Source organism: Rhinoderma darwinii, chromosome 2 (assembly GCF_050947455.1).
Source record: "Rhinoderma darwinii isolate aRhiDar2 chromosome 2, aRhiDar2.hap1, whole genome shotgun sequence".
Taxonomy (NCBI): Eukaryota; Metazoa; Chordata; class Amphibia; order Anura; family Rhinodermatidae; genus Rhinoderma; species Rhinoderma darwinii.
This window is the reverse complement of record NC_134688.1, coordinates 189,408,357-189,434,547: the sequence shown is the minus strand read 5'-3', so window position 1 is coordinate 189,434,547 and position 26,191 is coordinate 189,408,357. Positions and strand designations below refer to the sequence as shown.

General features: G+C 42.4%; 1 protein-coding gene across 1 annotated transcript in view; it reads left to right on the top strand.

The window, feature by feature from the left end:
- Positions 1-10,731: 10,731 nt before the first annotated feature.
- The window catches only part of AFF3 (ALF transcription elongation factor 3), a 478,799-nt gene continuing 463,339 nt past the window's right edge, over positions 10,732-26,191 (top strand). The window contains exon 1 of the mRNA XM_075852633.1: positions 10,732-11,000. Coding sequence (XP_075708748.1) covers positions 10,948-11,000 — 53 coding nt within the window. The 5' untranslated portion in view covers positions 10,732-10,947. The remainder of the gene's footprint in view (positions 11,001-26,191) is intronic.

Here is a 26,191-nt window from a genome sequence, read left to right as displayed (position 1 = left end):
TAGACACTCTGTTAGAACTTCTGCCTCTAGAGGGGTATCTCTATTAATACATAGAACTCTTAGGTGGGAAGTGATGCATACCAGAATTGATCCTGAGGGGAGATACGTATTTGTGCATGCCAACATTAATTCCACACCTTATGTCGTAATGGGGATATATAACCCACCGCCAGGGTCTCTGGCACTACTTAGGGAGGCGGTTTCCTTTGCTTCCGCATATCAAGAAGCCAGAGTGATCCTCCTAGGAGACCTGAACCTTATAATGGATCAGTCTATTGATCGGTTCCTGTTGAGGGGAGAGGGTGACGCAAGACAAGGGGTCTCCCCATTAGCCTCATTAATGGAGGAGATAGGTTGGGTAGATCTATGGAGAGTTAGTCATATGGGACTTCGTGAATTCACATGTCACACACCACAATTTGATGCATTGTCTCGTATAGATTATATTTTTGGCACGTCCTCTGTATATAATTCTATGGAAAGCATTGAACATCTCCCCAGAGCAATTTCTGATCACAGTCCGATTCTCCTGCAAATGTCACTACCGGAGGTGGGTAGGAGGGGGGCCCTTAAAATTCACCCTTTTGGCTCCAATTAATCAAACCAAACGATAGGATCCCAGATCAGCTAGATGTCTTTCTTGAAGCACATAGGCAGGAGCAGAATGGGTTACTACGATGGGATACGCTGAAAGCGTATTTGAGAGGCTGCCTGAAATCATCAATATCATTTGTGAAGCGCTCCTCGGCCCAAAGGGAAAAGGATTTGGCGGGAAAGTGTGGAGAATTGGAGGCCGTGTTTGTGGGTGATCCCTCCCCACAAAACAGGGAGGCTTGGCTCTCGGTGGGGAGAGATTATCTTTTAGTACTGCAGGAGAAGGCGGACCGTAGAATCTTCTTCACTGGCCAATCCTTTTTTGAATTGGGTAACCAATCCGGCAAACTCTTGGCTCATGTGGTGAGACAGAATACCATGTCTCCTCCAGTGTTGAACATTCGAAATGCTCAGAATGTTTTGGTCCATACCTCCCAGGAGATAGTGGCTCAATTTGCAGACTTCTATAGGGACTTATATACGTCTAGGGCTGGGCACTCAATGGAAGAGTTGGGGAAATATTTGGATGACATGCAGTTTCCACAGTTGTCGGAGGAGGGTTGTGAGTTACTCGAGTCCCCCTTCACAGTGAAGGAGATTTCTGAGTGTATATTGGATATGACTAAGGGTAAGGCCTCGGGCCCGGATGGGATTCTTCTGGAAGTATATATTCAATACATTGAGGTTATGTCAGCCCAACTTCTTTCTCTATTTGAGGCGTGCTTATTGGCGGATGACCTCGCGGATTCTATGAAAGAAGCTACCATAGTAGTTATTCTAAAACCAGGCAAGAACCCAGAGGATTGTGGTTCTTACCGCCCCATATCACTGCTTAACATAGACTATAAGATACTGACTAAATTAATGGCCAATAGACTAGCGCGGGTCATCAATGATGTCATACACTCTGATCAGACCGGTTTTATACCAGGGAAATCCACTTCGGATAGTATTCGTAGAGCTCAGGTGGTTACTCAGATGGGGTGGTGGGAGCAGCAGGATTGGGCGCTGGCATACTTGGATGCAGCCAAGGCATTTGACTCTGTAGAGTGGACATACCTATGTGAGGTGCTCAGGAAATTTGGGTTCGGGACTACCTTTATCAAATGGATTACGATCATATATAAAGAGCCTCGAGCCTCGGTAGTGGTTAATGGGATTTTGTCCCCCTCCTTTTTGCTTCAAAGGGGTACGAGACAGGGGTGCCCATTGTCCCCCCTATTGTTCGCACTTGCCATAGAGCCCCTGGCTATAGGGATTCGAAGAGATATGGCCTTTCAGGGCATTCGGATCGGACCGCGAGAAGACCACATAGGACTTTACGCTGGCGATATGCTGCTGTTCCTGGCCAACCCGAATGCCTCATTACCTAGGGCTATGAGATTGATGGAGGTGTTTAGCAGTTTTTTGGGCCTGCATGTTAACTGGAGTAAGTCCTATCTCATGCCTCTCCATTCTAACAATTGTGGGTGGGGCTCACATTTTCAGGGTCTACAAGTGTTGCAGAGTTTTAAATACCTGGGAGTTTGGATATCTAGGGATAATTCACACTCATACGATATAAATGTGTACCCCCTACTTTCATATTTGAAAGATAAATTTGCAGTCTGGAAATCACTCCCCTTATCAGTGGCGGGTAGAATTAACCTAATTAAAATGGTAGTGCTACCTAAATTGCTATATGTCTTGGAACACGCGGACACAATGGTTCCTAAAAAGTTCTTTAATTTGGTCAACTCTATATTTACTCCATTTATCTGGGGAAAGAATAGACATAAGCTCAAAATAGACACTCTGCAGAGGCCCAAACAGAGGGCGGGAGCGGCCCTACCGGATGTGTTTTTGTACTATTTGGCAGGTCAACTTAGATATATTAGGCTGTGGATGTTGGATGATCCATTGCCCAATGCCGAACATCATCTAGCACATTTTCTCAGAGTACCTAACTTATGGCCCGTTTTAGAACCACATGATTTTAGCCCTAAGCATACGTTACCGTTGATTAAACTGGCGAAGCAGGTGTGGGCTCATGCAAAATCACTGTTGAAATTTAAAGATACGGTAGCGGAGTTGCCGTTGTGGTCCAACCATGGGTTACCTCACTTTTTGGGATTTCAGGATCATGCATTCTGGGAGGGTTTAGAGGTGACACAAATGAAACATTTGAGTACTGGAGATGGACACGCGTTATCAGCAAGGGAGATACAAGATACATTCCAGGTGCCAGAGAGGGATACATTTAGATGTGTACAGCTGCACCACGCTCTCAGGGCCCAATTCAGACACGCTCAGACTTTGATATCTTCCCTACCCCTTATAGGGGTGCTTCGAACACAAGGCCCGCGGGGCCTGATATCAGTAGTCTACACGTTCCTGCTGTCTCAAAGGTTAGCACATGCGGGATATGCGGTGGAACTCAGATGGAAGGGGCTGATTCTGAACCTGACTGAGGAGGATTAGCTTGATGCAATGTCTTCACATCTTGCGGTTTCACCAGCGGCTAATAATAAAATGACGCAGCTATATATTATCCATAGATGTTATATAACTCCTACCAGGCTATTGCATATGGGCAGATCTTCCTCGGCTAGTTGTAAAAGATGCCAGCATGGTCGGGCAGACTTTGACCATATGGTGTGGCACTGCCCGGTAATAGCTAAATTCTGGAGAGGGGTCACGGACTTTCTCTCATCAGTAACAGGTAAACGAGTCCCCTGTGAGCCTGGGCTATGTTTGTTGGGTCTGTTCCCACCGAACTCCTGGACACACTATGAAGGTATATTTCTACGGGAGACCCTGTTCATGGCCAGGAAGGCTATTGCACTTCGTTGGATGGGAGATCTTCACCCAACGGTTCCACAATGGAAATCACTGCTCAACTCAGTAATACCTTACGCTAATCTAGTATACAAACATCGGGGATGTCCGTATAAATTTCTGGAAGTGTGGGGTAGTTGGTGCTCATCGCCTCTTGCATCGTTTAATGTAGGTGACCTCAGGTCCTCCCTAAACAGTCTTGGGGTTTAATTGAGTAAGCAGGGATGGGGTAGCGGGCCCTAACTGGGGGGGGGGGAGGTTCCATAGGGGGTTGGACGAGATCAGTCCTGGATTGTACAACTATTTATAACAGGGTTGTATATATTTGCATTGCTTTTGTTCCTATAAATGTAATGGTTATACTCAGTAACATACCGGAAAAGGATGTACCAAATCTTATTCTCACTGTGTAACGGAGATCGATGTTGTTGTTTGTATGATTATGTTACATTGAAATAATGGGTTTCTTGCATGTCACCCAAAATGTTATGTTTATCATACCTTGTGCACTGTGTATTTTCAATAAAATGAGTTTAAAAAAAAAAAGTCGCATGTACGCCAAAATAGTACTGATACAAACTACAACCCGTCCCGCAAAAAACAAGCCCTTACACAGCTTTTTTGACTGAAAAATAAAAAAGTTATGGCTCTCAGAATATAGTGACACAAAAAATAATTTATTTTCTAAATAAGTTATTTTATTGCGCAAACGCTGCAAAACATAAAAAACCTATATACATATGGTATCGCCGTAATCGTATCGACCTGCAGAATAAAGTATAATGGTCATTTATAGCCCAGGGTGAACGCCGTCAAAAATAAATAAAAATCATTGTCAGAATTTATGGTTTTTGGTCACCTGGCTTGCCAAAAAATGGCATAAAAAGTGATCAACAAAATCGTATGTACCCCAAAATGGTACCAATGAAAATTACAGATTGTCCCGCAACATATAAGCCCTCACGCAGCTCCGGTGGTGAAAAAAGAAAAAAGTTCCGGCTCCCAGATTATGGCGATGCAAAATGTGCAGAGCGTTCCAAAAGTGGATAGGATCGGGTGCAATTTATAAGTGCGACACCGGCCACATATCTGTGGATTATTTATTTACCCCATTATTATACCCTCTTATTATGCCCTGAAGTACTCTGCCCAGCCTACATGTGCCCCCACATTATAAACTGAAATACCAGCAAAACGCCAGAGCTACTACCAAGCAAAATATGCGCTCCAAAAGCCAAATGGCGTCCCTCCCTTCTGAGCCCTACAGAGTGCCCAAACAGCCATTTACGTCCACCAATATGGCATCGCCATACCCGGGAGAACCCGGTTAATATATTATGTGGTATTTGTGGCACAAAATGGGCACAACATATAGTGCACTAAAATGGCACATCAGTGGAAAATTTTAATTTTCACTCTGCACCATCCGCTGCGCATTAAACCCTTTGCGCACCATGACTTAATAGCATGTCGTGGTGTGTGGGGTTATATATAGAGCGTCTCACGCATTGAGCCCGCGCCATACGCTGCGGGTGTCAGCTGTGTATTACAGCTGATACCCGGGACTAACGGACAGAAACAGCGATCACGCTGTTACAGGAGCCTGTAAAAATCACAATATACTGCAATACATTAGTATTGCAGTGTATTCTACCAGTGATCTAACGATCGGTGGTTCAAGTCTCCTAGCGGGACTAATAAAATATGTAAAAACAAAAGTAAATAGTTATTATTAGTGGAAAAAATTTAATAAATATTTAAAGTCCAAAAAGAAACCCTTTTCACATTTTTTCTCTAAAGTAATGTAAAAAAAATAAAAAAAATACACAATTGGTATCGCTGCGTCCGTAAAAGTCCAAGCTATTACAATATACCATTATTTAACTCACACGGTGAAGGCCGTGAAAAATAAAGAATTTTAAACGGCAAAATCTCAGTTTTTTGGTAACCTTGGCTCTACCAAAATTTTTTATAAAAAGTGCTCAAAAAGTCTGCAAAAAATAAGCCCTTACACCACTCTATTGACGGAAAAAGAAAAAAGTTGTGGCTCTCGGAAAGCGGGGAGGAAAAACGAAAAAGAAAAAAGCAAAACATGGATCAGTTCGGAAAGGGTTAATTACTTTCTAATGAAAAAACATTTATGACCACACGTGGGGTATTGCCGTACTCGGGAGAAATTGCTTTACAAATGTTGGGCGGCATTTTCTCCTTTATACTTTGTGAAATTGAAAAAATTCAACATTTTAATGGAAATAATGTTGATATTAATTTTCACAGCCTAATTCTAATAAATTCTGCAAAAGACGTGTGGGGCCTAAATGCTCACTATACCCCTAGATAGATTCCTTAAGTGGTGTAGTTTCCCAAATGGGGTTACTTTTGGGGGACTGTTTCGGTCTCTCAGTGGCTTTGAAAATTCAATATGACACCCAAAAACTATTCCAGCTAAATTTGTGCTCCAAAAGCCAAATAGCGCTCCTTCCCTTCTAAGCCCCGGTGTGGGTCCAAACAGCAGTTTATTACCACATGTGGGGTATTTACGTAATCAGGAGAACTTGTTTTACAAATGTTGGGGTTCTTTTTCTCCTTTATTCCTTGTAAAAATTAAAAATGTCTAAGTTCTTACAGAAAAAAAGTAGATTTTTACCTTTACAGACTAATTCCAATGAATTCAGCAAAACAACTGTGGGGTCAAAATGCTAACTTTACCCCTAGAAAAATTCCTTGAGGGGTGTAGTTTCCAAAATGGGGTCACTATTGGGGGGTTTCCACGATTTTCATCCCTCCAGTGCATTGCAAACGCGACACGGCACTGAAAACTATTCCAGCAAAATCAGAAATCCAAAATCCAAATGGTACTCCTTCTCTTCTGAGGCCTGCTGTGGGTCCAAACAGCAGTTTATTACCACATATGGGGTATTGCTATAATCGGAAGAAATTGCTTTACATATGTTGGGGTGGTTTTCTACTTTATTCCTTGTAAAAATTTAAAATTTCTAAGTTTTTTCACAAAAAAAGTAGATTTTCATCTTCATATACTAATTCAAATAAATGTAGCGAAAAAACTGTGGGTTCAAAATGCTAAGTATAGCCATAGATAAATTCCTTGAGGGGTATAGTTTCCAAAATGGGGACACTTTTGGGGGGTCTTTACTGTTTTGGTACCACAAGACCTATTCAAACCTGACATGGTGCCTAAAATATATTCTAAAAAAAGGAGGCCCCAAAATCCACTAGGTGCTTCTTTGCTTCTGAGGCCTGTGTTTCAGTCTATTACCGCACTAGGACCACATGTGGGATATTTCTAAAAACTGCAGAATCTGGGCAATAAATATTGAGTTACATTTCTTGGGTAAAACCTTCAGTGATACAGAAAAAATGTATTACAAATGAATTTTCGATGAAAATTTGTAAATTTCACCTCTACTTTGCTTTAATTCCTGTGAAACGCCTAAAGGGTTAAAACACTTTCTGAATGCTGTTTTGAATACTTTGATGGGTGCAGTTTTCAAAATGAGGTGACCTCTGGGGACTTTGTAATATATAGGGCTAGAGATGAGCGAACCGGGACAACCGAACCCGGTTTCGGTCCGAACATCGTGAAAAGTTCGGTTCGCAGCGAATCCGAACTTCACCGGGTTCGGCCGAAGACTTTTTGACCGAACCCGGCTTATGAGTCACTGATTTTCCGGTACGCGACATCAGGAGATAGTCACTGTCCAGGGTGCTGAAAGAGTTAAGTGATCGGCAGTAACTGTTTCAGCACCCTGGACAGTGACTTCCGATCACAAGATACATCAACGTGTAAAAAAAAATAGAATTTCCTACTTACCGATAACTCCGTGCTTCTTCCTCCAGTCCGACCTCCCGGGATGACGATTCAGTCCAAGTGACCGCTGCAGCCAATCACAGGCCGATCACAGGCTGCAGCCAATCACAGGCCAATCCCAGGCTGCAGCGGTCACATGGACTGCCGTGTCATCAAGGGAGGTCGGGCTGGATGCCGAAAGAGGGACGCGTCACCAAGGCAACGGTGACGCGTCCCTCTCTTGACATCCAGCCCGACAACCCTGGATGACGCGACAGTCCATGTGACCGCTGCAGCATGTGATTGGCCTGTGATTGGCTGCAGCGGTCACATTGGCTGAAACGTCATCCAGGGATGTGGGGCCGGATGTCGAGAGGGACGCGTCACCAAGGCAACGGCCGGGAGGCCGGACTGGAGGAAGAAGCAGGAAGTTCTCCGTAAGTACGAACGTCTTTTTCTTTTTTTTTTACAGTTTGCTCTATATTGTGATCGGAATTCACTGTCCAGGGTGCTGAAAGAGTTACTGCCGATCAGTTAACTCTTTCAGCACCCTGGACAGTGACTATTTACTGACGTCGCCTAGCAACGCTGCCGTAATGCCGGGTGCACACATGTAGCCACCCGTCATTACGGGAGCTCCATACATGATTTATTATGGGCTTTCTTGAATTACAGGTTCGGTCCGAATCGAACTTTTTCAAGAAATTCGGCGAACCAGCCAAACCGAACTTATCATAAGTTCGCTCATCTCTATATAGGGCCCTCAAAGCCACTTCAGAACTGAACTGGTCCCTGAAAAAATAGCCTTTTGAAATTTTCTTGAAAATGCGAGAAATTGCAGTTAAAGTTCTAAGCCTTGTAACGTCCTAGAAAAATAAAAGCACGTTCAAAAAACAATGCAAACATAAAGTAGACATATAGGAAATGTTAACTAGTAAATATTTTGTGTAGTATTACTATCTGTTTTACAAGCAGATACATTACAATTTAGAAAAATGCAGATTTTTGCAAATTTTCTCTAAATTTTGGTGTTTTTGACAAATAAATATTGAATTTAACGAGGACATTTTTTCAGTATCATAAAGTACAACATGTCACGAGAAAACAATCTCAGAATCGCTTGTATAGGCAAAAGCATTCCGGAGTTATTACCACATAAAGTGACACATGTCAGATTTGCAAAAATCGCCTGTGTCCACAAGGCCAAAACAGGCTTAGACACTAAGGGGTTAAAGAGCTGTAATTCCTAAACCCTTCCTCAAATTAGGATGTGAATGCCCTCAAATTAAAGCTGAGTGTCTGCACTTTAAGCCAATATTGATTATATAACTGTATATTCAATGTTTGCTAAACAGCTAAAATGCCAAAAATTGCGTCACTGCCCAAATAATTCTGGACCTAACTGTACATACCTTTTTAATGGGAATGATTCAAAGCAAATTTTTAAGTAGCTACATTTGCTGATTGGGTTATGCGGGGACCAAAAATGATTAGCAGTGTATTCACTGCAGTAAGCGGAAACGCAAGATAAATTGACATCCTTCGGATTTTAAAATATGCACCGCAGGTCAACTTATGTGCAGAAAAATTCTGCAATGTGTACATGAGATTAGTCTAAATCTTATTTACTTTGCTGGTACTGTATTATGCTGCAGATCTGTCGCAGGAAAATACGCACGGGAAATCCACACGTAATAAGCATCGTGTATATTTGGCCTAAGACTTTTCAAATGCAGAGCTTAAAAAAGGTGCAAAAGTATGGCTGATCATAGCAGGCATAAAAACAAATAGAGAATTCCAGATGCACCAGTTTTTTTTTTAAATGCATGCTCCGTTTAATAAATTAGGCAAATTTCTCACCAACTGCCCTCTCCAATTTCATTGGTACAAAATACACAAAATTAAATTAAAGAGGCTCTGTCACCACACTATAAGTGGCCTATATTGTACATGATGTGATCGGCGCTGTAATGTAAATTACAGCAGTGTTTTTTATTTAGAAAAACGATCATTTTTGACAGAGTTATGACCTATATTAGCTTTATGCTAATGAAATAAAAAAATAAATACTTATCCTTGCCCCCGTTGATCCAGCGCTGACGCTCTGTCGGCACTCGGCACTCCTGGATGTGGTTGTTTACATGCATGTAGCACGTAAACGCTGCAGCCAATAAGAGGGCTGCTGTAAAATCTGCAGCAAACCACCATGCGGATTTCAACTCTCAGGCCTTGTTCACACAGTGCAGATTTTCGGCAGATTTTGCATGCATTGTTTTAAAATCCTATAAGGCCTTCCTTTATATATTTCTTCTGTTTGGGTTCCAATCCCGGTTTTGGCTTAAAAAAAATATGTGAAAAATATGCAGCAAATCTGCACTGTGTGAACAATGCTTTACAATAGAGTAGCTGAACTTTGTGCAAATTCCATAACTGTGGTAAATAGAGCAGGCTGTGTGTGAATGGGGTTTTCTACACCCCCATTACTTTTCATTGTACTGTATTTTGCCATAGAGCAAAAAACCCTGACAATATCCTATATATATATATATATACCACACGTGAACGGAACCAGACAGGGGTTGTTACCCACCAGCTTTCCCAAAGTTTTGCAACTTTACAGGATTTACATTTTCCAGATTTCCCAGAAGTGGTCAACAAATAACTGAAGAATAAGGCTATGTTCACACGGAGTATTTTGCCGAGTTTTTTGACGCGGAAACCGCGTCGCAAAACTCGGCAAAAACGGCCCGAGAACGCCTCCCATTGATTTCAATGGGAGGCGTCGGCGTCTTTTTCCCGCGAGCAGTAAAACTGCCTCGCGGGAAAAAGAAGCTACATGCCCTATCTTCGGGTGCTTCCGCCTCTGACCTCCCATTGACTTCAATGGGAGACAGAGAAAGCGTATTTCGCGCTGTTTTATGCCCGCGGCCCTCAATGGCCGCGGGCGAAAAACGGCGCGAAAATCGGCGTGCAGGGAGAGGAAAATCTGCCTCAAAGTTCCAAACGGAATTTTGAGGCAGATATTCCTCCCCCAAAATACTCCGTGTGAACATAGCCTTAGAATGTAATTTTGCACTAGACAGAAGAGGATACCTCCGACATCACTTGGGACACGACCGTATTTTTCATCCGTAATTACGGACCCATTCATTTCTATGGGCTACGGACATTGGACACCTTGCCATACTTAAACGGATGGGTGTCCGTTCCATAGAAATTATCCGTAAAATATAGAACATGTCCTTTTCTTGTCCGTAATTACGGCACGGACTCCCCATAGAAGTCTATGGGCGCTTGCGTAATTACGAGGCTGATTTGAATAATACATATACACTGGAGTATTTCTCTGACAGGAATGAGTGTGCGAGCAGATAGCTGTCCCATTTCCCGCCCCTAGAAATGTGCCCTTTTTTTCACATGAAGATGGAGAGACGTTAGAGGGTAAAGATGCTGGAAGGTTGTACCTGGCAGTCTGGCAGCTGCTGCTACTTCAGCACAGGGCGGGAGGGAGGGACTCGTAGTCAGTGCAAGGAAGAGGGAGAAGGAGCAGAGCTGCCGCCTGACAGGAGAGCATCCTCCAGAGCTTATTGTCCACTGCTTCCAGCCAGGGACACAATAGGGTGCAGAAGAGACTACAGGCCCTGCAATACACAGACTGTGCTGGACAAGTATCCCTATTTTAAGGCTGCACCATGTGAGCAGCATCCCAGTACTACTTCATTCGGACTATGGACACCTTTGACTGGTCGCTGCTGCAGGAATGGGAGCTGACTGACTTGTGGTAGGTACAAATATCATGGCTAGTCTTTGTCACCTTTGTGTTATACAGCAAGCCAGACATGTTTCTCTATGTACTATTGCCGTGCGCCTCACTCCACACACTCTCTGGTGGAAGGAGAGGAACGAGAAGCCCCGGACGCAGGGAATCGTATTCTACAAATGCCATTGGTGCCTCAGGTAAACGGTAGTCCTAGAATGTTAGTAGTGTTTGGGATGTGGCAGCAGGGGGCGCTGTGCTACTGAAATAAACGTGATCAACCTTCAGTTAGTTCTGACTAGTAAGTTGACTTTTCTGCGGACTTGGGTATATTCGGTGTGTTTGTAAATGATGAATACTACAGAATTGTGTATTTTGTTGTGTGCCATACTCCTTAAAACGTTGCAGGTGCATGGTATAAACTCTTTTGTTTGTAAAGAGTGTATGCCTTTTTTTTATCAATACTTGCCAACTTTTGAGAAGGGACATCAGGGAAAAAAAAAGCGGTGAATGAAGCGACATACAAATGTCTTTCCTTGTGTCCCGCCCATTTATAAAGGACACTCCCCCAGCCTGCGCCATTTGAATCACAAATAGTGTATTTGACCACCTTCATCACACATTAAAATTAATACAGATCCCCTAAACTATTACAGACCCCAGATCAGACCCACGGGCGTAGCTAAAGGCTCATGGGCCCGGGTGCAAGAATTCAGCTTGGGCCCCCTACCCCTCCCCAACACCACCATCATCAGACCCCTGCGCGCGCCTCTGCCCAGATGCCTTGCCCAACAGCCCCCATAGAATAATGCCCCCACACAATATAATGCCCCATACAGTATAATGCCCCCATAACAGCCCCATACCGTATAATGCTCCCCATATCAGCCCCCACAGTATAATGCCCCCCATATCAGCTCCCCATACAGTATAATGCCCCCCATATCAGCTCCCCATACAGTATAGTGCCCCCCATATCAGCCCCATACAGTATAGTGCCCCCATACAGTATAATGCCCCCATATCAGCTACCCATACACTATAGTGCCCCCATACAGTATAATGCCCCCCATATCAGCTCCCCATACAGTATAATGCCCCCCATATCAGCCCCCATACAGTATAGTGCCCCCCATATCAGCCCCATACAGTATAATGCCCCCATATCAGCTAGCCATCCAGTATAGTGCCCCCATACAGTATAATGCCCCCCATATCAGCTCCCCATACAGTATAATGCCCCCCATATCAGCCCCCATACAGTATAATGCCCCCCCCATATCAGCTCCCATACAGTTTAATGCCCCCCATACAGTATAATGCCCCCCATATCAGCTCCCCATACAGTATAATGCCTCCATATCAGCTCCCTATACAGTATAATGCCCCCCATACAGTATAATTCCGCCATATCAGCCCCATGCAGTATAATGCCCCCATCTTATCAGCCCCCATGCCATATCAGCTCCCCATACAGTATAATGCCCCCCATATGAGCTCCCTATACAGTATAATGCCCCCCATACAGTATAATTCCCCCATATCAGCCCCCATGCAGTATAATGCGCCCATCGTATCAGCCCCATGCCATATCAGCCCCCCATGCAGTATAATGCCCCCCATATCAGCCCCATACAGTATAATGCCCCCATATCAGCTACCCATACAGTATAGTGCCCCCATACAGTATAATGCCCCCCATATCAGCTCCCCATACAGTATAGTGCCCCCCATATCAGCCCCCATACAGTATAATGCCCCCCCATATCAGCTACCCATACAGTATAGTGCACCCATACAGTATAATGCCCCCCATATCAGCTCCCCATACAGTATAATGCCCCTCCATATCAGCCCCGATACAGTATAATGCCCCTCCATATCAGCTCCCATACAGTTTAATGCCCCCCATACAGTATAATGCCCCCCATATGAGCTCCCCATACAGTATAATGAGCTCCCTATACAGTATAATGCCCCCCATACAGTATAATTCCCCCATATCAGCCCCATGCAGTATAATGCCCCCATCTTATCAGCCCCCATGCCATATCAGCTCCCCATACAGTATAATGCCCCCCCATATGAGCTCCCTATACAGTATAATGCCCCCCATACAGTATAATTCCCCCATATCAGCCCCCATGCAGTATAATGCGCCCATCGTATCAGCCCCATGCCATTTCAGCCCCCCATGTAGTATAATGCCCCCATCTTATCAGCCCCCATGCCATATCAGCCCCCCATGCAGTATAATGCCCCCCCATATCAGCCCCCCATACAGTATAATGCCCCCATCTTATCAGCCCCCATGCCATATCATCCCCCCATGCAGTATAATGCCCCTCCATATCAGCCCCCAATACAGTATAATGCCCCCATCTTATAAGCCCCATGCCATATCAGCCCCCCATGCAGTATAATGCCCCCCATATCAGCCCCCCATACAGTATAATGCCCCCATCTTATCAGCCCCCATGCCATATCAGCCCCCCGATGCAGTATAATGCCCCCCATATCAGCCCCCCATACAGTATAATGCCCCCATCTTATCAGCCCCCATGCCATATCATCCCCCCATGCAGTATAATGCCCCTCCATATCAGCCCCCCATACAGTATAATGCCCCCATCTTATCAGCCCCCATGCCATATCAGCCCCCCATGCAGTATAATGCCCCTCCATATCAGCCCCCCATACAGTATAATGCCCCCATATGTGTATAATAGAAAAATAGCATAATTACTTACCTATCCCCGTTCCTTCGCCTCCTCCGGTGTGTGCTATGAGTGACTCAGCGCAGACAGGCGCGATGATGTTGCTACATCCCGCCAGCCTGCGTCGAGCCGCTCAGGGCACAGTGAATGCTGGAGCAACACGTCTTCACACGACCACCCAGGGGGACGCGACCCACAGTTTGTAATATATTGTGTTGTTTTGTACAGTTTGCGGTGGAGGAGGGGGGGGCTGTAATTTAACGGGCCACCCCTCCACCGCAAACAGCACAATACATTACAAGACAACACAACGCAACACATTACAAGGCACACAATACATTACATTACAAGACAACACAATACAAATACAGACTGTGCAGCTCACCTGGAGTCCTCCGCATCGGCTCTTCCACTGCACTTGCTGGAAGACGTGTCGTGTGACAACACGGTCACACGGTACACTAAGTGTACCATGTGACCGTAACCAGGAAGTGCCGGCTTCACGGCACAGAAAATGTATGCTGTATGGCAACGGGGGCCCGTGGGCCCCCCAGGCTTAGGGGCCCGGTCGCAACTGCGACCGCTGCGTCCCCTATAGCTACGCCACTGATCAGACCCCCTAAACTAATACAGACCCCAGAACGGAATTCCTAAAGTAATATAGACCCCAGACCCTCTAGGCACGTACAGACTCTAGACCCCTAAAACTAATAGAGACCCCATAATCTACTAGAGATCCCAGACCAGACCCCCTAAAGTAGTACAGACCCAACCCACTAAACGCAGACCCCAAACTAGATGCTGCTGATGTCTGGGGCAGCCCCAGGGGGTAATGAGGACTAAAGGTACAAGGGGTGGTGAATATGTTTTAAAAAGGATGCAGAAACGGGAGATTGGTCTGCTCTTCCAGGAGGTCCTCTCTTTTTCTGGGAGTCTCCCGCACATTCAGAGAGAGTTCGCAAGTATGGCCTTATCGAGAGCATTAGTTTGTTAGTTTGCTAATTATACTGCATTGCATTAAACCATAACACTTTCTATTGTCTAAAAAGAAAAATGGCAGCCACAGCTATCTGCAGGTTCCCAGAAAATGTTCCCATCTTTCTGGGTGTACTTTGTGTGGAGTGCTGACATTTGCCCCTCTGTAGTTTCTCTAAAGAAAATGGAACGATTCCATTGATTGAAGAGGTAGACAATCTAAAAAATATGACTGTGGGTAAAAGTGGACCATGTGACATCACTGCTTAGTAGTCATGTGATCAGGTGACCATCCATCATGGTTTCTCGCTCTTTACCTGTATTTGCGGATGTAAGGATCACTCACAGGGCCTTTATCACATGGAGACAAAATGGTGACCGTGCAGATTACACAGTACAGAAGGAGAGGCCATAGACAATGCGGCCAAAGAATTGCATCACATGTTTACACATGGCTTCAGTTTAGGTATAACACCTACCAGGGGCCGGATAGGGGCAGATGTTATATGAGTGAGTGAATTATTTTCTCATTAGCAGCTCATTTATGCCTATTAAATACATTTTTATTTCATTTTAAAAATGCAGTGTTCATGGGGGGGGGGGGGGGGGGGGTGAGGGCACAGATAAACCTCATTTCAGGCAGACGGGTTCCCCAGCACAATTTATTCTACTTTTCCACACTCTGAGAATGTAGCCCCCCATTTGGTTAACTTAAGAAGCATCATCTGGACCCATACGATGACGCCAATTCCATGGTTAACTGACCTCAAAGTCCCAAACACCCTACACTATGGCCATCAGATGCAGTTTCACAGCCCACTGACCTGAGAGGTCGAGCTGCTACTTCAATTTAACATCCCCAGACATTGAGCAGGCTACGGTTCCTCCATAGCATCCAGCCTCCGTATCACCTAGGGCATGTAGCATGTTATGTAGATTCTTAATTCCAGAAGTACCCCTCTATCACGGATAATCTGCAGTCCATAAGGAAAAGGCTCCTGGCCAAACACAGCAAAGATTGAGGCACAAAGTCTACATAGAAACACCCTTTGCTGTGTCAAAATTACCTCTATTGAAGAGTACTTAAAGGGAACCTGTCATATTGCACATGTTGTCCTATCTGGAGGCAGCATGTTATAGAGCAGAAGAAGCTGAGTAGATTGATAAATAGTTTTTCAGGATAACTTGTAATATAGTTATTTAAATTCCTGCTCAATGTGGGGTAAAGAGTCTAGTGGGCGGTCTCAAACATTGATTGACAGCTTTCACTCTGAGTGGGAATACAGAATTAGCTGCCAATGACTGATTAGAACCGCCCACTGGACTATTTAACTGTAAAAATGACAGGTTAACCTGTATCTTTTCCCACATATCAGTCTGCTCTTCTCCTCCTGCTCTATAACATGCTACCCACAGATCAGACTACATGTTTGATGTGACAAGTTCCATTTAAACCAAATAGCAGAGCGGGTGTACCGCTTCTAAGATGTTTCAGTGGCACTCATGCTTAAAATTAAACAATTGCAAGACCTGCAAATTATGTATTTCTTTAAAGAGATTTGCTACCATCACTGAAAACTTGGAAATGTAAAACACAAGTAGTGGATTTGTTGCAGGTTTTACACAGCAAATCCGCCTTGATATATTGCAAAGGTTGAAACATTTGTCACCGAATGTGAACAGATGTGAACATCTGTAACAGAATGAGCATGCTGCAGATGTGAAAATCTGCGATGTGCTCTGACTTCTGTGCAGAGAATGTTCTGCAGAATGTGGATGAGATTTAACCCCTTAACGACAAGCGACGGATATATCCATTGCAAGCAGGTGTTAGTTCCCACATAGCTTCGGATATATTCGTCTCTCTGATCGGATGGGTACTGCCATTGTCCCCCCGCGATCAGCGGCAGGAGCACGGCTGTTATACACAGCCGGGCTCCCGCCCCAACTGCCGGAATGGAAGAGCGCTCCGATTCCGGCAGTTTAACCCATTGGATGCTGCTGTCAATAGCGACAGCGGCATCTAATGTGTTTGACAGAGGAAGAGAGCGCCCTCTGTCACCCCATCGGAGACCCCGCAAACATGGGGCGCCATCAGGTTTCCATGGCAGTCGGGGGCCTAACAAAGGCCCCCAGGTCTGCCTTCAGCATTTGCCTATTAGCCCATGCCGGAGGCATGGCCTAATGGATTGCCTGTCAGTTTTAAACTGACAGGCAATAATGCTATTGTATACAAATCATACCAAAGCATTATATAAGCGATCAGCAGATCGCATGGTGAAGTCCCCTAGTGGGACAAAATGAAATAAAACAGTTAAATAAAGTTTATAAAAAAAAAATAAAAAATATTACAGTAAAAATAAAATAAAACCACTTTTTTTTTTTCCCAAAAAAGTGGTTTTATTTAGTAAAAGTGTAAAAAAACAACAACACATACACATATATGGTATCGCTGCGATTGTAAGGACTCAAAAAATAAAGAAAACACATTAATTAAACCGCCGGGTGAACGGCGTCCAAAAAAAACGTAAAAAATAAGGGCAAAATTATGCCACATATTGCTACATCGTCGGAAAAATAAAAAATTTATGGCTCTTGGAATGCAGCAATGCAAAAACAAGTAATTTTTTATTTTTTAAAGGGTTTTTGTTTTGCAAACGTAGGAAAACAAAACCTTTACATATTTGGTAACCCCGTAATTTGGCAGACCCATAGAATAAAGGTAACATGTTATTTATGCCGCATAGTAAACATTTATAACGTGAAAATCAATGCTGGAATAGCTGTTTATTTTTAATTCTTTCCTAAAATAAAGTTAATAAAAGTTAATCAATATATTATATGCACCCAAAAATGGTGCAACTGAAAAATACAACTCGTCCCGCAAAAAAATAAACCTTTATACAGCTATGTCGACGGAATAAAAAAAAGTGACAACTCTTAGAATGCAACAGTGAAAAAAATAAAAATATTTCTTGGTCATTAACCTGCAAAATGGCCTGGTCATTAAGGGGTTAATCAAATCTCATCCAGATGGTTGGTACTGTAATCCGCTGTGGATTTTCTGCATTCAAATCCACAAGGAAAATCTCCGTCCTCTGTGCAGGGGGCCTAATGCTGCTCATTAAAAATTGACTAGCCTAAATAATAAAACTAACCTGGATAATATTAAAGAGAACCTTTCACTAGCCCATACATGGCCATCTGAGTGCACCATGTTATAGGCACTTTAAACTACCTGTCTAACCTCCTCCGTTTTTGAGATATAGGTGCCGTTAGATTTGGCGCCCGTATATAAATTACCCCCTGTACTGGAGGGAGGAGAACATGCGCGCCCGCACGTGCACAGCTCCGACTCCGCTGCTACAGAACAGAAAAGGAGAAGAAGAATTCACATTGGATTTTGGGTCCACGCTCTTCTCAATGGTCCTTTAGACCTCTTTTTTTAAACCACACAATGGACGATGTAAAAAAAATATGCAAAAAACAATGGTGGACTTGCTTTTTTTCCAGTACCCACCCAAAAAAAAAATCATAAAAGTTAATCAACAAATTATACCGTATGTTCCTCTAAAATTGTTCTGATAAAAAATATGACTCGTCCTGCAAAAAACAAGCCAACATACAGCAACATTGAAGAAAAAATGAAAAAGTTATGGCTCTTGTAATGCGGTGACATAAAACAATATTATTTGCGTGAAATGTGCTATTATTGTGCGAAAGTAGCAAAACATAAAAAAAACGATACATATTTGGTATAACAGTAATCATACCGAGCCATAGAATAAAGGTAACAGACTACTTATGCCGCACGGTAAACAACATACATTTTTTTTTTTTTTTCAATACCCCCTCAAAAAAAGTTAATAAAAGCTAATCAATGCAGAAAAGGACACACCAGGGTTGTCCACTCTCGCATCTTATGTTCAATATTGCTTTAAAAACTTTGTCAAGATTTCTTGCTAGACAGGAGATCTTTAATGTAATATCAGTGGTTCGCAAGCGGCTACACTTGGCGCTTTTTGCAGATGATGTTTTTCCACAGGAGTCTTACCTCGGGTACTTCAGATTCTTATTGATTTTGGGACATTCTCAGCCTTTTAAATAAATAAGTCAAAATGTAAGATTATATTTCTTGGAGGACAGGTTGCTAGAAGAGACAAATGCAGGTAGAGAAAAATGGATCTTTTCAAAGGCGCTGCTGTGTGGTGAGAATAATGTGGAACGAAGTCCCGGGGTATTGGTAATAAGATCAATTTATTAAGAGTGGCTACGCGTTTCGACGACGAACAATCGTCTTCCTCAGGCCATGTACATATCAGAAAGAACATATCTTATATAACATGTGGGTACAAATTAACATAATTGAAAAAAACCGCCAAATCTGACGGGGTCAAGGTGCGATCTTGACGTCACTCCCGGCTTTTTTACTCCACAGTGTTCCCATCGTGGGGCTCTAAATGCATAATGTATTTTGACAAACAAATTAAATGTTTATTCATAAAGATGAGGTACAGTTAAAGAATGATAGAAATAAATAAAAAATGAATGAAAGAAAAGGGGTAAGAAATGTAACTGGGTTTAGAGTTTTGGAGTGAATGAAGCCGGGACGCGGCCTCGTTACCAGGACAACCAAAAAGAGATCATAGCAAAGGAGCGAGTTGATAGAACTGTGCTTGACGAAGGTAAGATATTGCACCTATTAAAAGTTGTTTAAAAAGATATGTATTACTTAGATAAGAGAATGCACATGAATGCCGTATCAGGTATCGGCATTGCATATATGGCTTTGCTGATAAAACATTGGATATAGGTATTGCGTGTATGGATGTGCTGATAAAACGTTAGGTAGCTAAATTTAGCGTGGATAGCAACCTGGTTCGGTCCTGATTTAAGTTAGGGTATGCAGCATATTTTAAAACTTGAATGTAAATTAGTATGAGTGAGTTTGGACTATATGAAGCCGGGACGCGGCCTCGTTGCCAGGACAACCAAGCGGAGATCATAGTAAGGGGACAGATTGATAGCACTATGCTTACCATGGGTAAGTTATTGAACCCATTAAGAAGCATGTATTATTTAAATAGATAGGAGGATGCACCAGAATGCCGTGTCGGGCATAGGCATTCATATACGGCTGCGCTAATAAAACCTTAGGTAGCTAAATTTTAGCGTGGTTAGCAACATGGGTCGCTTCTGATTAAATTAGAGTATGCAGTATATTTTAAAAAATGGGGGGGGGGGGGATGTAAAATGATATAAATAGATTTCGGAGTGTATGAAGCCGGGACGCGGTCTTGTTACCAGGACAACCGAGCGGGGATCATAGTAAAGAAGCAAATTGATAGTGCTATGCTTACCGTAGGTAAGCTATTGGACCTATTAAAAGTTGCTTAAAAAACTTATATTATTTAAATAAGAGAATGCACATGGATGCCGTATCGGGCATAAGCATTCTTACATGGCTGCGCTTGATGAAACGTTAGCTGACTAAGTTTTAGCGTGTTTAGCAACCTAGTGCGGTCCTGAACGTAATTAGAGTGTGCAGTTTATTAAAAACTGGAATGTAAAATAATAGGAACTTATTTTTACCCTACTGTACATGAAAAGAATATAATTGCCGTTATATAACTCGGTCAGTATTGCGGAAACATAACTCAGTAGGATCCAAGGCAGAGTGGGCAATACATATTGCCGGTAAGTTAGTAAAAAAGGCTCAAGTAAGGTTAAAAAATATATATATATATATAAATATATATATATGCGCGAGAGTTCCGGTGTTTTAAAGGAAAATATTAGTGGACTATATATAAAAAGATGCCTGAATAAATAAATTGGGTAGACAGATTAACAATGTTTAATGATATGTGGTAATTAGGAGATCATTCAGCCTCAATTATTATCTAAAAAGTTTGGGGTGTAGGTTAGTCCAGTGATGATTCGGAGATGTCATTCAATCCTCTTGGATGTAAGGTCTGTAATTTAAAAATCCAAAAATTTTCCCTCTGTTTAAGTTTATTAAATCTGTTGGGAACGTCGTGATGTATCTCTTCAATGGGTGTAACTGTAATTTGGTTGAATTGGCATTTATGTATGTGAGCAAAATGACGAGATACACTATGTTTCAAGAAGCCTGTGTTCACATTGAATCTATGTTTGTTAATTCTGGATCTGAGTTGTTGTGTCGTTCTTCCTACATATTGGAGATGGCATGTACATTCTAATAGATAAATCACATATGTACTGCTGCAGCTTAGGAATGATTTGATTGGAAAGGACTCTTTTGTAACTGTCGATGTGTATGAGAATTTTTTATTATCAATACTATTACAGCATAGACATCGTGGGTGGCCACATTTGTAGGAGCCATTGGGTCTAGAAAGAAACGTAGATGCTATTGTTTTGGGTTTACGAATTCGGCTGGGGGCCAGAATATTTTTAAGAGTTAATGATCGTCGAAAGGTGATGCTTGGATGAACGGGTATCGCATCTTTAAGGTAAGGGTCACTTTTTATGATGTGCCAATGTTTATGCAATATTGACCTGATTGTTTTATTCCCTTGGTTAAACGTTGTGATGAAATTGGTATTATATTTATTTACTACTGGTTTTCTCTGTACGGGGATTAAGCAGGAGTCCTGGGATAATAGTGAAGCTTTTAGTCTTGCATCTTTGATAAGTTGTGGAGGGAAGTGCTTTTCTCTAAATCTCCCCTCTAAAATATTGCACTCTGTTTTAAAATTTTCGTTGGTACTACAATTTTTACGTACTCTTCTAAATTGGCCGAAGGGTACATTGGTTAACCACGGGCGATAGTGGGCACTTTTGAAGTCAATATAGCTGTTTACATCGACGGATTTGAAATGAGTTTTTGTGATAAAATGCTAGAAGAGAATTGCAGGGTAACTTCTGTGACATCCCCATAGCTGAATCCTTTATTAAATATTTGGGAAATCGGATGGGACAAACCTTAGAATCTATCTATCGCCTTAATTACCCCCCACTGTTCACAAAAATTATGCAGGAACTTCAGAGATGGCATACCCTCCCACTCTCGCTCCTTGGTCATAACTATTTGTTAAAAATGATGAGTATTTCAAAATTATTTTACCCAATGCAAACTATTTCCTTGTTGATTTGTCATGCAGATATAATGAAGCTTAACAAAGCAATGTCTTAATTCTTATGGCAAGGGAAGGGACCACAAATTCATTGCCATAAACTGATGGCCTCAAGGGGAGATGGAGGGATTAAATTCACAGATATCAGAAGTTAAAATTTAGCGTGTATTTCACAACATATTGTAGATTGGATAAAGGGCTCCACTAACTTTTCTGACCTGGAGCTTGAGTCAGAGTTTTGCCGCCCATGGGATTTGTGTACATTGCTTAATACTCGATATAGCAATCTTCTTCCTACAATTAAACACCCAGTGGTCATTGGAGATACCATTGTGACATGGAAGACGATAAGGTCTAAAAACAAATGATCTTTCCGTATTTTGAAACATTTAGGCTACATTCACACGAGTGTGCCCAATTTATATACGTAAAAACCGCAGCGTATTTCTTGCTTTCCATGTCCATGTGCCATCAGTGTGCTTTGCGTGTGGCATGCGTTTTTCACTTCCATGCAAGCACTTCTTTTTTTTTTTTACTTCATTTTATGTGAACCACGGACAACACACGAACACATTAAAACAAAACTTCTCCAAAGAGAAGTCTATTGGATACACACCCTAAATAGCCTCAGCCCAACAGGTCTTAACGAAAACTGTAACTTCTGAATCTTTCTATCTTCCGTTTTGTTCTAAATTTTTATATTCCATATATATATATAAAAAATAAAAAATAGATAGTTCATGAGAAAATAATCTAGAGCCATTACTTGCTTTTTTTAAATGAAACATAAAATCGAGACGTATAAATCTCCATATTGGATTAAATATAAATAAAAATACAATATAATTCTTACAGTAATAGAATTCCGATATGCGCGTTACATTACTACTCATTTTATCTATTGTATTTGCTACAAGTCATATATATTGTAAAAAAGACAAACATGTGTATATGTACATTCTAGAGATATTTATAAAACAAACTATCTATTGAATAATAATACGTACCAATAAATATACAGATACCTAGATATTTTCAAGCCAGTTTTTAAATGTTCACTACACATATATTTCACAATATATAAAAAAAACCAAAAACTTTCACTTACCTCATTAGTTCTAATCACAAGCTGTAAGCCCTCAATATGAACCGGCACTGAATGTAACTCCACATGCTTGACAAAAACGGTGGACCCCGAAACGTTGCATCAGCACTTGGCCCAACTAGACGCCTCACCTGTCTTCTCACGTGAACCTCTGGAGGATTCCTCTCTACAGATGTACCCGGAATAAGGAAACATCTACCGGACGATCGTACACATGAGGACTCCAGCATATTGGGTGACTTTTTCTATTGCACACTAATTCTTACGTGTGTTTGCTATGTATACAACAATTGTTATCTAAGGAAAATATATATATTTTTCCATCTTAGAAAAGGGTTGTCATCCTTATTTTGCGTGCATTTTTAAATTTTTTACCCTGTTGTCAACACAACTGTCTGCCTGTGATTCGTCCTACCCGACCTCCAGTGTAGCAGTTGCTCCCTGGTCTGCCTACGCAATATGCCTCCTGTACAGATGTGTTCAGCAAGAAGGAGGCTGAGACCTTGCCTCTGCATCGCCAATACGATTGTGCAATCGAGTTGCTTCCTGGGACTTCACCTCCTCATGGACGAGTATATCCTCTGTCTCTGCCTGAGACTCAAGCCATGTCGGCATATGTGAAGGAAAATCTCGAGAGGGAATTTATTAAAAAGTCGACTACTCCAGCCGGAGCCAGATTTTTCTTTGCATATAAAAAAGATGGGTCCCCCCGGCTTTGCATAGACTATTGTGATCTGAATAAGATCACTATCAAAAATAAGAACCCCTTGCCACTGATCTCCAAGCCCTTCGATAGAATCCATAGATCCAAGATTTTCACAAAGCTGGATCTACGTGGGGCTTATAACTTGATTCGTATCCGTAAAAGGTGATGAGTGGAAAACCGTATTCAACACCAAAGACGGTCACTACGAGTATCTCGTGATGCCCTTCGGATTATGTAATGCTCCAGCTGTGTTACAGGAATTTGTGAACGACATATTCTAGGATCTATTGTATGTCTGTGTGTTGGTGCATCTGGACGATATCGGAGGCATGTGTGCCAAGTCCTGTCACGGTTAAAGGGGAACAACCTGTACGCCAAATTGGAAAAATGCGCGTTTAAAAATAAATCCTTACCCTTCCTGGGGTATATAATTTCCAATCATGGACTCCAGATGGATCCAGAAAAAGTAAAGTCTGTCCCAGATTGGCCTCGTCCCCATGGTCTCCGTGCTATACAGAAGTTCCTAGGATTTGCAAAATTCTATTGTCCGTTTATCCCTAATTTCTCATCACTGACTGCTCCTATCTCTGCCCTCGCCAAAAATGGGGTGAGCACAAAAAGTTGGACCCCTAAAGCAGAATCTGCATTCATTAAGCTTAAAAGGTCCTTTACTTCTGCCTCCGTTCTTCATCATCCTGATGTTTCTAGGCAGTTCTCATTGAAGATGACGTACAGTTATGTCATATGTCGGTAAGGGGTTAAGAACTCTTGAGTGTAACCCACCTGGTCTCTAAGCCTTGTTCACATTCATTTTATTTACCTTAGCTTGAACCATTTGAACCATATCTTTTCTTTTCAATTTTCTTTTTATTGAAAGAGTTTTTTCAGTAATAACATTGAACAAACAGATAAAGCGATAAAGCGAGTAAGGGAGTACATATGTCCATAGTGTATTAACACATATTTTTATGAGGGTAAAAAGGGAAGGGAAGAAAGGGGGAGGAAACAGGACACATTAGAACGGATATACAAGACAAGCAAGTAAATCTGCACATTTTGAACGTTTCAAATCAGTAGTAAAGCATGAGAAAGTGAGAAAGGAATAGAAAACGTTGCAGAGTTAGCAACTACTTGGAGTCTGTTACGAGACCTCTATACTGAGAAGTATGCTTGAAACATATATACATTAAGCCAATTCAGTATATTAATTGATGTATTATCGGTATTGGCACCGCCTACGTCAGCAACTCCTTCTGTTTTACAGTGAAGGAAATAAGTATTTGATCCCTTGCTGATTTTGTAAGTTTGCCCACTGTCAAAGACATGAACAGTCTAGAATTTTTAGGATAGGTTAATTTTACCAGTGAGAGATAGATTATATAAAAAAAAACAAAACAGAAAATCACATTGTCAAAATTATATATATTTATTTGCATTGTGCACAGAGAAATAAGTATTTGATCCCTTTGGCAAACAAGACTTAATACTTGGTGGCAAAACCCTTGTTGGCAAGCACAGCAGTCAGACGTTTTTTGTAGTTGATGATGAGGTTTGCACACATGTTAGATGGAATTTTGGCCCACTCCTCTTTGCAGATCATCTTTAAATCATTAAGATGTCGAGGCTGTCGCTTGGCAACTCGGATCTTCAGCTCCCTCCATAAGTTTTCGATGGGATTAGGGTCTGGAGACTGGCTAGGCCACTCCATGTCCTTAATGTGCTTCTTTTTGAGCCACTCCTTTGTTGCCTTGGCTGTATGTTTCGGGTCATTGTCGTGCTGGAAGACCCAGCCATGAGCCATTTTTAATGTCCTGGTGGAGGGAAGGAGGTTGTCACTCAGGATTTGACGGTACATGGCTCCATCCATTCTCCCATTGATGCGGTGAAGTAGTCCTGTGCCCTTAGCAGAGAAACACCCCCAAAACATAATGTTTCCACCTCCATGCTTGACAGTGGGGACGGTATTCTTTGGGTCATAGGCAGCACTTCTCTTCCTCCAAACACGGCGAGTTGAGTTAATGCCAAAGAGCTCAATTTTAGTCTCATCTGACCACAGCACCTTCTCCCAATCACTCTCAGAATCATCCAGATGTTCATTTGCAAACTTCAGACGGGCCTGTACATGTGCCTTCTTGAGCAGGGGGACCTTGCGGGCACTGCAGGATTTTAATCCATTACGGCGTAATGTGTTACCAATGATTTTCTTGGTGACTGTGGTCCCAGCTGCCTTGAGATCATTAACAAGTTCCCCCCGTGTAGTTTTCCGCTGAGCTCTCACCTTCCTCAGGATCAAGGATACCCCACGAGGTGAGATTTTGCATGGAGCCCCAGATCGATGTAGATTGACAGTCATTTTGTAGGTCTTCCATTTTCTTACTATGGCACCAACAGTTGTCTCCTTCTCACCCAGCGTCTTACTTATGGTTTTGTAGCCCATTCCAGCCTTGTGCAGGTCTATGATCTTGTCCCTGACATCCTTAGAAAGCTCTTTGGTCTTGCCCATGTTGTAGAGGTTAGAGTCAGACTGACTAATTGAGTCTGTGGACAGGAGTCTTTTATACAGGTGACCATGTAAGACAGCTGTCTTTAAT